Source organism: Zychaea mexicana (assembly GCF_025766255.1).
Source record: "Zychaea mexicana strain RSA 1403 chromosome Unknown BDB00scaffold_51, whole genome shotgun sequence".
Lineage (NCBI taxonomy): Eukaryota > Fungi > Mucoromycota > Mucoromycetes > Mucorales > Lichtheimiaceae > Zychaea > Zychaea mexicana.
Window position 1 is genome coordinate 112,893 of NW_026516714.1, and position 13,466 is coordinate 126,358.

General features: G+C 45.8%; 5 protein-coding genes across 5 annotated transcripts; 3 read left to right on the forward strand and 2 right to left on the reverse strand.

Moving 5' to 3' along the window:
- Positions 1 to 724: 724 nt before the first annotated feature.
- Positions 725 to 2,157, forward strand: BDB00DRAFT_789030 (nucleotide-diphospho-sugar transferase; the record flags this gene model as incomplete). Its single annotated transcript, XM_053120846.1, has 4 exons — positions 725 to 1,232; positions 1,379 to 1,679; positions 1,845 to 2,014; positions 2,081 to 2,157. The coding sequence occupies 4 exons, from the start codon at positions 725 to 727 to the stop codon at positions 2,155 to 2,157; spliced, it is 1,056 nt and encodes a 351-aa protein (XP_052978334.1).
- Positions 2,158 to 4,239: 2,082 nt separating this feature from the next.
- BDB00DRAFT_830065 (uncharacterized protein) lies at positions 4,240 to 4,788 on the forward strand. The gene has a single exon (XM_053124000.1). It carries the CDS (start codon positions 4,297 to 4,299, stop codon positions 4,489 to 4,491), a length of 195 nt encoding a protein of 64 aa, XP_052978335.1. The 5' UTR covers positions 4,240 to 4,296; the 3' UTR covers positions 4,492 to 4,788.
- Positions 4,789 to 5,069: 281 nt separating this feature from the next.
- BDB00DRAFT_873714 (uncharacterized protein) lies at positions 5,070 to 7,517 on the forward strand (the record flags this gene model as incomplete). Its single annotated transcript, XM_053127129.1, has 2 exons — positions 5,070 to 6,663; positions 6,757 to 7,517. 2 exons carry the CDS (start codon positions 5,070 to 5,072, stop codon positions 7,515 to 7,517), a joined length of 2,355 nt encoding a protein of 784 aa, XP_052978336.1.
- A 934-nt stretch (positions 7,518 to 8,451) lies between these two features.
- Positions 8,452 to 9,765, reverse strand: BDB00DRAFT_789032 (uncharacterized protein; the record flags this gene model as incomplete). Its single annotated transcript, XM_053120847.1, has 6 exons — positions 8,452 to 8,460; positions 8,707 to 8,838; positions 8,912 to 8,924; positions 9,269 to 9,293; positions 9,558 to 9,638; positions 9,696 to 9,765. 6 exons carry the CDS (start codon positions 9,763 to 9,765, stop codon positions 8,452 to 8,454), a joined length of 330 nt encoding a protein of 109 aa, XP_052978337.1.
- Positions 9,766 to 11,019: 1,254 nt separating this feature from the next.
- On the reverse strand, positions 11,020 to 11,529 carry BDB00DRAFT_873715 (uncharacterized protein; the record flags this gene model as incomplete). Its single annotated transcript, XM_053127130.1, has 2 exons — positions 11,020 to 11,270; positions 11,439 to 11,529. The coding sequence occupies 2 exons, from the start codon at positions 11,527 to 11,529 to the stop codon at positions 11,020 to 11,022; spliced, it is 342 nt and encodes a 113-aa protein (XP_052978338.1).
- Between the last annotated feature and the right edge of the window lie 1,937 nt (positions 11,530 to 13,466).

Here is a 13,466-nt window from a genome sequence, read left to right on the forward strand (position 1 = left end):
TACTCAAGCTAATGTTTTGATCCTTGTTTACTCGGTCAGGTTTGATATTGGAACAGTGTCCAAAAGAGAACTACTTGCTCTTTTGCGGGGGGGGGGTTTGGCTGTGTTACACTCGTTTGATAGCAAGGAATGTATACTTGAATTGTGAGAGTTTTAATAATAGGGTGGTCCGCTGGTGGTGCATATGAAAGCGATTTCCCAGTCCAGCCTAAATCCAACCCGTGGTGATGTGTTTAATAAACAGATACTTCCTGTACTTGATAACTATTGCTAAGCCATTGTTTCTCACACTCTGTTACAATCGTTGCAAAAGTCTCTCTTTATAAGAGATGAAATTGGGTAAAGATTTAAAGCAGGGACGGTGGGTAGTATAGTGCTGCATAGCAACGAATGGTCACGCATGGAGTCCGTGCAGCATGTCAGATCATCAGGGATATATTAAATAGAACGCTAGCCAGGTTAAATGAAACCAAGGCAGAATACATAATACCTAGCAAATCACCTTTTTCTTTCTTGCGTCGATTCATCTGCCACCATGCAGATCACTATAGACGACGAGAAATATCGAACATCAACAAAACAAAGGATATACAGTCAGCTGTGGCGGTCTCGAGCACTCATCGGCGTCCTATTCCTTTTCTCGTTCTTCAGCATCGTCCATTGGCGATCCTCTCACAGTAACAACAACACCACCCTCGAGAGCAACAACAACACTAGGCAATGGATGGACTATGATACGACGTACGACAACGACAAACGCATCAAGTACAGCACAGACATCAAAGCGGCATTGGTCGTCATGGCCAGCGAGAACGAATTGATGGACGTACACATGACGATGCAGGATGTGGAAGACCGGTTCAACCAGTACCATGGATACCCGTGGGTCATACTCAGCGATCGTCCGTTCAGCTCGCGGTTTCGACGGCTGTTGTCGAAAAGACGAAAGAATGTGTACTTTGGTCGGATCCCGCCTGGACAGTGGAACGAGCCGACGTGGGTGGATGTCAAAAGCGCGGAGAAGGCGGCGCTGGCGATGGGCAAGGATGGCATGTATCATGGCGAATCTGTAAGCTGGCGTAAAGCAACGCGGTATAATGCTGGGTATCTGGCTCAACACCCGCTGCTGCAAGATGCAGAGTACTATTGGAAGGTGCAGCCCAGATCACGCTACATGTGCGACGTGAAAGAAGATCCGTTCCAAATGATGAAGGAAAAGGACCAAAAACTCGGTAAACATTCGCGTGGGTTTCATTGATGCTGTTGGGATAATGCATCAATCATTTTGCCAAAATGCAATTGCTTACTTTACCACACGGCGCTCTCCCATCCTTTTTGTAACAATCCCTCTTTGTTTGGGGTCTATCATTTACACCAGCATTTGCAATGACAATGAAAGAAGACGAACGTCAAATCAGGACGTTTTGGAGCGAGGTGGTCAAGTACATTGGACAAGAGAACGTTGATTCATTCGTTCCGCACTCCGATTCCATTTTACCATGGATTCTTGATACGGGCGCGCAGACGGATGATGATGACATGGAGCCACCGACAGTAAAGTACAACGGCAACCATTTCTGGAACAACTTTATGATCATCTCACTCGACTTTATGCGATCCGAGCCATACCAACGCTTCTTTCAACATATGGACAGTACGGGAGGGTTCTTTTATGAAAGGTAAGACAAGTCCTTCTGTGTCTGTGGGTGCGGCACCACCACCACCACCACCACCAGCACTCCGATTCAATTAGGAAAGAAACCGACATTGCATGCATGCATGCATGCATCTCATTTTTCTTGTTTTACTATCTATGCTTATCATTTCTTAAACGTGGTTATTAGATGGGGCGATGCGCCATTTCAAACGGTAGCCGCGGCTTTATACTTGCAGCGCAACCAAGTGCACTTTGTGGAAAATCTGGGTTATTGGTTCAATGTGGCATTGCAGTGTCCAAGCGACGTCGTGGCCCACCAGGAGCTCAGGTGTACCTGTGCTTCTGAAGCATCATTCTGTAAGAAGGGGTCAAGTCTTACCGTAGCAAACGGAACCCATACTAACGATTTTGTTTTTTTTTAAGTGAACCGACCGGAAAGCCGGACCAAGGAGTTGCTTCAATTGCAGCAGCAGCAGCAGCAGCAAAGTAATCGCGATTGAATAATTTTTTGAATGTCAGCTATCTTTTTTTTTTTTTTCTGGAAGCAGCAAAAACTTTAAATATATTTATTTACCTTGCATGCACGTCATAATTTGTCATGTACACGCATTCCCTAATTCGGGACACTGGGCAAACCCTTTCGCCTTTTCACTATTCAATCCGGAGAAAGAAAAAGAGTTGGGAGCAATTGAAGAAGTATATGGGTGAAGGATGATGTCTGTTTCCAAGTTGCACATATTCCAAGGGGGCCAAAAGAGACCGGTCTCGACACACACACATACACACACACACATATGTTTCACTCGAGATGAGAGAGAGAGCCCAACGGGTACTTGCCTTTTTTGAGCTAGTTACACTTGGAAAAGGTTTAGATCGACTGCCACGTTGCTGTTGTTGCGTCTCAATCCATCATGTAATGTTGTATTTGCGCGCACAGGTCAAAGGACAGTGTGTAATTAACGGGTAAATAGATGGGCCACACGTCTCTCTTTCTCTCTCTCTTGTATGTGGGCAATAGAAAAGAAGCGGGGCTTACTATGCTCATCATGTCGCACGGCATGTTATACTTGATTATGAAAAAAAGGTTGCTATCAAAGCTTTTTGCATATATGCCTGCTAATACCAATGTCACCCAAAGCATGTTACACTGTGCTTATGAGGTTTGGGGGAGGGGAAAAAAAAAAGGGGGGGGGGAAAGTCAATTTCTTTGTAAGGCTGCTTACAAACGCGTGTAATTATACTCTCGCGTTTATATTGCTTCCAACCCTGAACTCTCTTGGAGGATTGACACGTTCCAAAAGCCTTCGAAAGGGTAGCAGCAGTGACGACCCATCATTACATTACTAGAGACATCCATGCTTTGGAAACGTGTCAATGTTGGCATGGTCCAATCAGTGGGTAACTGCTGCCTCCCCCTTGTTACAGCACAAGCAAGTATGTTGTAGGGTTGGTGAAACTACTACTACTACTTGCTACTTGCTACTTGCTACTTGCTACTTGCTACTTGCTACTATTACTATGACTACACACAAAAGTTGGGGCGCTCTCGAGAAGAAGATTGTCCGCGATAAGCCAACACTTGTAACTTGACCCATTTTCTTTTGAGAATATTGAGGTTTTTTTTTGCGCAGACAGGCGGAGGAAAAGCAAAGCGGTCAATATGCTTGGTGTGTGAGAGGGGCAGCATCACATCGCATCCGTCCTTGTCACCAAAATGATGCATGTTGCACAGCCAGGCTGCTTCGGGAAATTCTGACGAGTACCGAGCTGGCGAAAAAAAAAAAAAAAAAAAAAAAAAAAAGAGTTTTCCAATTGGCGTCGTTTATTGGACAAGGTTTAATGTTGGACGCAGTTAATGACACGTTAATATGTACGTTATATTATGTTTCCTAGTATTCGGGTCTTTTGGGGGGTGTTGTTTCCAGGTGGGGGGTTTGGTTGGCAAGGCTACAACAACCTGCGCTTCTTGTCAATGTCAAAACGGAATGACCCCACTGACAGCAGTAAGTCATGGGGGTACTCGACCCACCGATCCCGGTGCACTGTTAGCTAGACTCTGCTGATACATGGTCACAGTATCATAGAAAGGGGGGAAGGAAGGTTACCTATTGCATAGTTAGGCCGCTGTTAAATGAAAATCGAGTAGAGTCCGGTCTGTCTGTCTGTCTGTTCTCCTGGACACACAGTACACGGGAGTAGTGGGGGCTTACAACATCACGAAGCTCTAGACCCGTCGCGACTCCGAATACATGTTCTTTTATTTATTTTTTTTACAGGGATCCGAGCGAGGATTTAATACAGCAGTATCCATATGAGAGGACGAGGGAAATGTCAGGCCACTTGGCCTTTATATTTTACTGAGTGGACTTTTCAAAAAGAGTATAGTACGCGTGACATAATAAGGGCGGGTTACAATGTATCAAGGAAACTCAGGGACAAGTTACAGTGGAAGTAGATGCCATATATAACAGCGCGACCCAATGGAAACCCCGCCCAACCGGGCCTAATTAATCTGAAAAAGAAGGTTGATCCACATTGTACCCAGGTGTCGCGTGGTTACAACGAGGAGAAAGAGAGAGAAAGAGAGAGAGGGGAGGTAGGGGTTTAGGATCTATAAACATCGTCACAGACCGGTTTGTATGTTGTTTGTTGTTGCTATCATTCAAATAGCGCCCCCACCTCGGTCAAATGGGTGTTGTGCATCATGTGCGAGAGAGGATCTTCAGGGGAAGGACCACAGTAAAGTCAATCACACAGCGTGTCGTAAAAGGAAAAAAAGTAAACGGAGTTATGGTGTCATGATTAAAAAGAAAACTGGATTGTGGTCAGGTTAACTCTTGGGGAGCGCCTATGATATGTATAATACCCGTGCGGACGATCTTTGGGTTTAAACCGCCGGCTCATGTTACTCCAAAGTCGTCGTTTCATTTATTGCCTACGTTGCGCAGACACACACACACACACACACAGAGTGCGTTGTTGTGCTCATAGCAAAGCGTTGAGCGGGCATTGATCTGCTTTCCCGGAGGAAGAACCGTCATTTGCTTTTCAGGCAACTGTCAATTAACGAACCCCTCCTCACTGTACACCGGTGCTCTGAGAGAGGGCACACTGAGAGGCGGCGGCGAGAGAGAGAGAGAGAACCAGAGAGAAGATCTTCCCGAGTGTGCATTTTTTCTACTTTTATTACGCCGCTCATACTATGTGCGACCTTGTAGGTTCTTGGTTTTTTTATATCGCGCGCACATATTAGACAGCCCTCTCCCTCCCTCTTTCTTTCCTTTTCTCTTTCCTTTTCTCTTTCACGCTTCCTATCCCACCCCTCTCCCCTTCCACGTACACTTTCTTTTGGTCTCTTGCATTCTGTGAATGCCCTCTGCATCGACCTTCACCATCTCATTATAGAATAATAATGAACCCACAGTCCAATCCTTCACTCCACTCCTCAGTCGCTACCACTGCAGCAGCACCACTGGGTCATGCCGGCATGATGTCCGTGCCTTCTTCCACCGACCAACAATTCGCATACATTCCACCGAAACAAATGATGCCCTTAGATTACCATCATCCACAACACCACCCTATGTATCCAACCTATGCTCCCGGCGAGTTCAGTCCTCATGAATATCATCCACATCAACATCAACATCATCATCATCATCCCCTTCATCAACCTACCATACATAGACAACATCCACAGCATGCAGTCGTACCGCCACTGCCGCCACCACTACCAGCACACCATCACCATCACCACCACCACCAGCAGCAGCAGCAGCGACAACCTTCCTCTTCTTCATCCTCGACGACGACGACGACAACGACCACCACCACCACCCCTACGCCAACAAACGAAGGCACGCCGCCACCTCGCAAACGCACTCGAGCCACGCCAGAACAACTGGCTGTCTTGGAAAAAACATTTAGTGTCAATCCTTCTCCCAATAACCGCGTGCGAGAGCAGCTGTCGCGTGAGCTCGGAATGTCTGAGCGATCCATCCAGATCTGGTTCCAGAACCGTCGCGCCAAAGTCAAGAATCTTGCTAAACGCTCATCGCTGCTTCATGACGAAACAATTCGAATGCAATACTATGCCGCTTCTGCTGCTGCCGCCGCCTGCCAAGCAGCGGCCTATCATTATCAGCAAACCGCCCCGGATGGCACTATGACAACTAACCCTGATCTGTACTATTATTATTACTATTACTACTACAACCAGCAACAGCAGCAGCAGAACCGACAATCAACGACTACTCCTAATCCAAACAACAGCGACACTACCAATACAGCATCTTGTTCTTCTTCTTCTTCTTCACCAACTACTTCTACCAACAATAATAACAGCTGGTTCTGTCCACCACCTCCGCCTCCTCCACCTCCACCGTCGTCATCATCGTCGCCACCTTCTTCTACTACAGCACCCACAGCCGCGGCATCGAATAGTCATAGCACAGTCGCTCCTCCGCCGCCGCTACCTCTGCAGTCAACCCCGCCACCGCCTCCTCCTCCTCTACCAATGTCTCTGGGAGGAAACAGCGCCGACTGGTCTTCGGTCACGCCTCCGCCTTCATCGACTTCTTCACCGCTATCAGCCTCAGTGTCCGATCCGTTGCGCCAGAGCGTGGGCGCTAGTTCGACTGCTCGCCGGGTCTCGGCCTCCACACCTGGCCGTATGCGTGCACATTCGCTTGGACCTTATCCACCACCCCATCGACGTTCTTACGAGCGTCACAGTTCAGTCGATGCGCCTACAGGTCCTTTACAACAGGCAGCTGCAGCGGCCGGTACCCCAATCCCTGGCAGTGCCAGTGGGGGTGGTCACCCATCCTATCGCAGCAGAAGCTATACCTCGCCAGCCGGTCAAGCGTACTGGCCCATGATGGGTTACACGGATCCAATGACAGCCGCAAGCAGCACGTTTGCTGCGATCCAACAGCAGCAACACATGGCTGCTGCTGCTGCTGCTGCTGCTGGTGGCGGCTATTACCTGGGCATGCCTTCCCAAGGTAACTAAAAAAAACAAACAACCAAAACCCGAACAATGAAAAGGATTTGCAACAGTAAAAAACCCCGACATTTATCTAACTCCTCTTTTTTAGATGATCGACTTGGCACCCCCATGTCCATGGACGGCGGTAACGGCGAAGACGATATGATGCCGAATCGCTTTTCGGCCGAAGCACTACAGATCGGCACATGGCGACGTATGAGTCTCCAACCCAACGATCTTGCTTGTCACTACGATACCCAGCGCCGCGTACTCGTGTGGCGCATCCAAGACGGTCAGCAACGATTCAAGATGGAATATACGTTTGACACGGTGCTTCAGGTCCGTCTCGAGCCGATTCTCGAACGACTGGGCTGGGCACGGCTCGAGTTACGTATTGCACAGCCTGAAGCCATTGCTTTTTACATGGAGTCGAACGGTAGCGGTACTTGGACACAGTGTCGTGATTTCACGCAGGATCGACAGGCGACTTCAATCAACTTGCATCATCTTGATGGGCCAGCTTTGGCTCTGCGAGCCGAGGTCCAACGATGGGCTCAAAATGATCCGCATATTCAGTCTTTGCTGCAGCAGCAACAGCAGCAGCAACAACAACAACAGCATCCGCATGCGATCGATCCGCGGTGTCTGTCCGCCAATGCCACTCCCGTCCATGAAACACCTCGTGAAATGACGCCGGCCGATATCATCATGGGCATGCCGCCGAGCACCGTGCCCGAGGAAGAAAGCTCGATGCTGTCGCTATTGGAGCATCGGAATAGCATCAGCGACGGCAAGGATGCTGACGATCAAAAGAGCAATACCGACGATCAAGATCTTTTATTATTCCAAGGCATGGGACCTCAGGGTTGAATATTATTTTAAAAGACATTTTGTATTATCATTTCCATCATTTGTTACAAAATACGCAAAAAAAAAAAAATCGGTAGATCCGCAACAAAGAACAAGCAACTGGTTGCATACATATTACATGGTTATACACTATATTAAATGCACAACACATCGCATACTTGAATATTTCATGTATTACCCCTCAAACAAAAAAAATAATGATAATAAAACAATCCTGGTGTCGCTTTGCTTCTCCTCATAGCGTGGATATGGATATGGTAACTTTTTTTCGAACCAACATGGGTACGGACTCTTTTTTCATTTAGCACTACTTGTATGCTAGAACGTAGCAGACTCTTATGAAGGCGAATGAGGATACACTTTGCTTAAAGCTCGAGATTCAATTAAACCAAACTAATTGACAGTAGGCAGCTCATGTCCCTATTCTAGAGATGTTATGAGCGTTTAAAGCCGAATTCCACGAGGTGTGTGGTAATATGGGGTGCCGTACTACCACCGTCATCCAACGTCCTTGGTGTATGCGTGCGCGGCTTCTCTCCAAACTCCCTTTGTGAGACATTTAATAAAGCATTTACCATGCAGCGATGATATAGGTTGCGGGTCACATGGGAAAACACTAAAGAATCTGTCAATTTTTATTCTGGTGGATTTGGTCGAGGCGTAGATCTCCATAGGTAAAAAAAAAAAATATTATTTGATGACAATAAATTGCTGTAAATGTCTTTTTCTTCTTTTCGAGCAGTTAATAGAAACTACTACTGTTAACAACAGAAACGTGCTGCTTCTTCCCCAAATTGGACTTACAAAATGACTACATTTTAAAGCCGTTCATTGTCCACCATTCCCACGTTACAGAACATCGAACGAATATAATTGTTGTATATTAACAATGATATAACGCACAACACGCGGATCAAATCAGCGCAAATGAGACTTAGGTCATCTACAATTATGTATACAGCGGTGCAATAACGGGGGGGCAAAAAAATAATCACAGATGTGGGATATCACAACTGAGAATAATAAACCGTGTGATGGGAGAAGAGTTAGGATTGAGAAGAAACAGTGGATGATGGTAAGAAAGTGGGCACTTTTGGAAATGCTGTAAGGACGAGTATATGTCTCTGAGACAGTTTATAGAAGGTGATTCCTTTTTCCCGGATCAAACATATTTAATAAAAAGTGCTACCTTGCTAAAGGCACGGCTGTTAAATGCCTTGGGGAAAGCAAAGACTAATGGTGTCGTTTTTGCTGCAAGATGAAGGAGACGAAGTACGCCTAGAATCCCCTTGGCCACGTTCTTATCATCGTTACGGTGAAACTATAAACGTTGTAGTACTGTCAGCTGTTGGTTTTAGCATCTTTGAAAAAAAAAATGTCTGTCTTCTACTTACTGCCACCCAGGTGCTGCTGGATAAATTAAGTACAGCTGAGGCCCTCTGTGACAAGTGCCTCCTTTGTGTAGAGGCACCCCAGGTATACCCAATTCAACTCCTTTTGAAAACGGGCACTACGTGACCGTTGCCGGAGGTTGGTCGCAAGTGTGTGGTTTGCCACACAAGCTGTAGTGACATCCCTGTAGTGCAGCACAGGCAACCGCTGCCCCACCCCAGAGCAAACCCACGTTCGATTTCGTCGAGTGCCAGAGAGATCCGGCCGACACTCTCGCGGACTTGTAGAATATTTCAGTGTAGATTCTAAATGTTTTTATTTTGTTGATATAACAATACAAAAAAATAATGTGTACTTACCCTCCAATAATACTGGGTGCTCTGGCTGAGCAACAAAACCAGTCTCTGTACAGTGTGTGCCTCACTGTCGCACGTTTCTCCCTTCAGTCTGGTCTGCCTCTTCTGTTGCTGCCTCCTCTTCTTCTTGGTCAGAGGAGGGGGGGGGCTGTTCAAACCACTTTTTAGCTTACATTCCAATATACAATATATATTACTATCTAAACAGCTTGAATACTAACCGCCTGCAAAGGTAACCCACAGATGGTGTGGCTACCGTTGGTTGTAGAGAAAGAAAAAACTTTCTCTCTACCCCTGTTGCCACGAACAACAGTGGTCTCCTTTCGTTGGAGATAGCTTGCCAGAAGCTCTAGAACTTGGATTTCCTCCAAGTCTGTGTCAAGTTAGAGAGGGATGCTGTATATTTATTATGCAATATTACTTTATTTACCTGTAAAGTCTTGGTTAAGGGCGTTTCTAAGGGTTGCCAAGTGAGGTGCATTTGTATTAGAGAAGGACATTTTGTGTTATAGAAATTGAGTGGAAGAGGGAAGAAAGAGGAAGTATAGCAAAAATGTTACTTAACTTTATATTGGTTGGGGTACTGGGTACCCTCAAACGAAGCCACACTCCAGGAGGGTACTGAGTACCCTCGCCTGTGATTTGAACACCTCGGACAAAAGGAACCAACTGTGCCACTACACTAGAGCAGCGTTTCTTTGATAGTCTAGTGCAATTGCGTTGATATAGCCATCGTTTACTGTAGAGCTGCTGCTGTTGCTGCTACTAGCGCTGCTGCTCTATGCTGAGCAGGGATCTCTATCCTTCTTTACAACGGGCTCTATGCCAATTAGCGCAGGACAATAGCCAGGGCTCTCTTTTCATCTGCCACACATAGGAGTTTAGCATGAAAAGAGCGGGGTTAAGTAGATAGATGGTTGGTCCCAGTGGTTGGCACATCGTCGGGTTGTAGAATGAGTCCCCGAAAGCATCAAAGAGCTCTTGAAGAAGGGAGAGGCCGAAACTTCTTTGCATTCAGAAGGCTCTATTGTGCCAGTGGTGTACCACAACGGCAGGGCTTTTAGAGCGAGTAGAGAAAATAATAATGTGTTAGCAATAGCATATATATATGTTCTCTCCCCAAAAAGAACTTGCAGTGTGTGGTTTTTTTCTTTTCGGAGGAAGGAACGAGACTAAGAAAACAGTCAGCTACTATGACATTCGATCGTATTTTTAGCCCGCAACAGAGCAACCAAAGAACATTGGGACCTATATATCATTATAATTGTTGTTTTCTTCTTTGGTAGTGGCGACAGGGGTTATCGTCACTGGATATGGCAGCATGGTCCTCCTCCAAAGACCAAGCATCTTTTTGAATAGGTGGTATACGTAAGTCTGAAATTCCGCTATCACGAAGATCAGACATGCTGCTACGGAATGGGTGGCTCGATGCTGTTGAAGCTGAGCGCGCTACTGTACTACCGCCAACGCTTGCTAAGGAGTCGTCCCATAACATTCTTCATTCATCACCTATTAACATTGTCATCGCCAGAATCTGTTTGGATGTGTAAAAGTCTCTGCTGCTTGGATTCGAAAGCAATATTTAGAGGTAGAGTTATTGACACTGCTTGCATCGGTTGTTGCTGTGATGCCAGATGCACGTGCGCCCGTTGCCAGCTCTTGCTGCCATCTTACTGCAATTTCCTTAGAAAGCCAGCTTCCTCGCTTGCCACCGTTGCCGCCTCCGTTGCATCCATCTCAGGTGATTGACGTGATTAATCATGGATAGTAGATGCAAGTGCTGGAACATAGGCATCACCACCAGCTGGTGCCGTATTGTTATCCGGCGAAGCACTGACATGGAAGATGAATGCATGGAGATCGTTATAGGTGGATTCGCGGATGACAGTAGTAGGAGATCGTTCGACTGATAAAATTGCTGCAAAAGTTGGGCGTGGTTGTGTAGCGTAATTGTATGTAGTTGGCTGTACCGAAAGGATCGATAGCGGATGCTTGAGACAACCAGCTATAGCATGTGGATATGGTCAATATGGATCATATTGCTCCTGTTGTTCTGCCTGAACTCTAATGTTGTCATGGTTATCCGCAATGGCATGCGTCGGAGAAGAAGGTCCAAAAGCCAGGTTGCATAGTACTGTTGATCTTCAAATGTTGCGGGATCCAGTTCTTCCACCTTGGGTTGATTGAGAACCGCCAAGCAAATAATCCTGGCTCTCCATACTGCCTAAACGTGACAACGAGTGACCCACAGCTGTACCTGTCATGAGCGATATCAAAATACTGTGCTTTGAAGTCTATGGTTACTGTGAATGGCGTTGCGTATCACACGCCCACAGCTTTTAGGTCGTCCTCTGCTGCCGTCTTCTGTTCGGCTCTGTTCAACCTCGTGCGCTCGGGTACTGACTTGACGTGATCGTCGTTTTTGACGAGGGCACACACAAGAATAATCGCACTTGTAGCTGGGCCAGCAGTAACATCAGCAATCCGTTCACCTCATAAATTGGCTGCTGTTGTACAAATGCTTCTCAGCATCTTCACACTCGCCGGTTCCTCATAAGTTTATGGTTTCAAGGATATCCAATTCTATCGGAAATTGATTAAAAGATCTTTTACTCAATATATTGACGACCGCAGGCTGCATCCGTTGAGGTATCATTAGAAATGACGAGCGCTCTATGCACGTAAACTGTGCGATCCATACAAGCATAATGCTACTGTGATGCTTCAGCTTAACACACCGTTTGTCCAACGGTAAATAACTTTTTATATCGCCGGTTTTTTGTTCCACTAAAAGCGCACAGACTTGTCGCCGACAATGATTGGATCGGAACAGAGCACAGCAAGCGGAGCCGCATAATTTAAAATATATACGCACCATGGAGAAAGACACTAGCATGACAGTTGACAGACTACAACGATAATTATCATCAAGGCACTTCTTTACATTGCTGCAGTTCACTGGCTCCTTAGGGCAGTAGTGACAAAACTCCGTCTTTTTGTTTAACGGGCTCATAAAAATAAGAATCGACTGCGCGTTTTGCCCTTTATTCTTTTCTTTCTTCATATTCATCTTTGTACAATCGCATTGTTTCTTTCATTATCACTTTTTACCTTTCTTTTTTTTTATCCAGGACTAGTGTCCTTGTGGGTGTACAAAGATGAAAGAGAGTTAGTAGTGCACGACTGGCTCTTATTCATCTTTGTACATTTGCAGTGTTTCTTTCACTATCATTTTCTATCTTCTTTTTATCCAGGACTACGGTCCTAGTGGGTGTACAAAGATGAAGAGAGCTAGTAGTGCACGACTGGCTCTTGCTCATCGTACAGTTAAAATGTTCTTTGTTTCATTTTGGTTTTTTCTCTTAAAAAGACTGAAAGCGAGAGTGTGTGCAAAGAGGTACATATATTCCCGCCGTTGACTGACCTTTGTGGTGCTTCTTTTATTTGTAGTAACTGTGGAGGTGTAGGTTCCGCCGGGAACTGAGGCTTGCGGGGAACAAGGGAGGGCAACCTCCCTTGAGGAACGAAGGATTCATAAAAGTCGGTCGACTTGTCAGGCAATATCAAATAAACTTGGTTTCTTATTGTACTTTCTTATAAAGGTAATTGTAACTATTGGGCAGATCGAGTGACGATTGTAATAAACGCGATCTTTTTTTTTACATCTTCCTACTGCCATTGCGCTTGGTACTTGTTGGTGCTTTCTCTGGAGCAGTTATGTAGTTGCAAATGAGCCTTTTTGTGCTTGAGTCGTCGAGAAAACCATAGGCTGTGCATTCGCATGTGTGCTCTCAAAAACAATACAGCTGGTTTACCTTCAGGACTATACCAACAATGATTGCAAATTGCTGGTGGCAAAATAAAAAACCGTATCGCAAAGCAAACAGACCATCCTCATATTCACATATACACGAACCAGATCGCCAACCCAAACTAAATGATGTTTGCCTTGAATTCTTTGCAGTATGAAAGGCCCAGTACATAAGCTCATTAGGGAAGTTACATCATCCAACTTGTTGGGTATTGCCACCAATCTCTCATGCTACTGTCTCTCAACATTACTGCTACTGATGCACTTATACTAGTAATACTCATAGATAGATTGAATATGAAATGTACCATCACTGCTTACGATTATACCAAGTTATCCCGACAAGTTATTAATACCTCTTATCTCCAATACCTTTTACCGGCACCAAAG

Bases quoted from the DNA above. Each gene is read 5' to 3' on its own strand.
- BDB00DRAFT_830065 (XM_053124000.1), top strand. From the start codon at position 4,297: ATGTTGTTTGTTGTTGCTATCATTCAAATAGCGCCCCCACCTCGGTCA.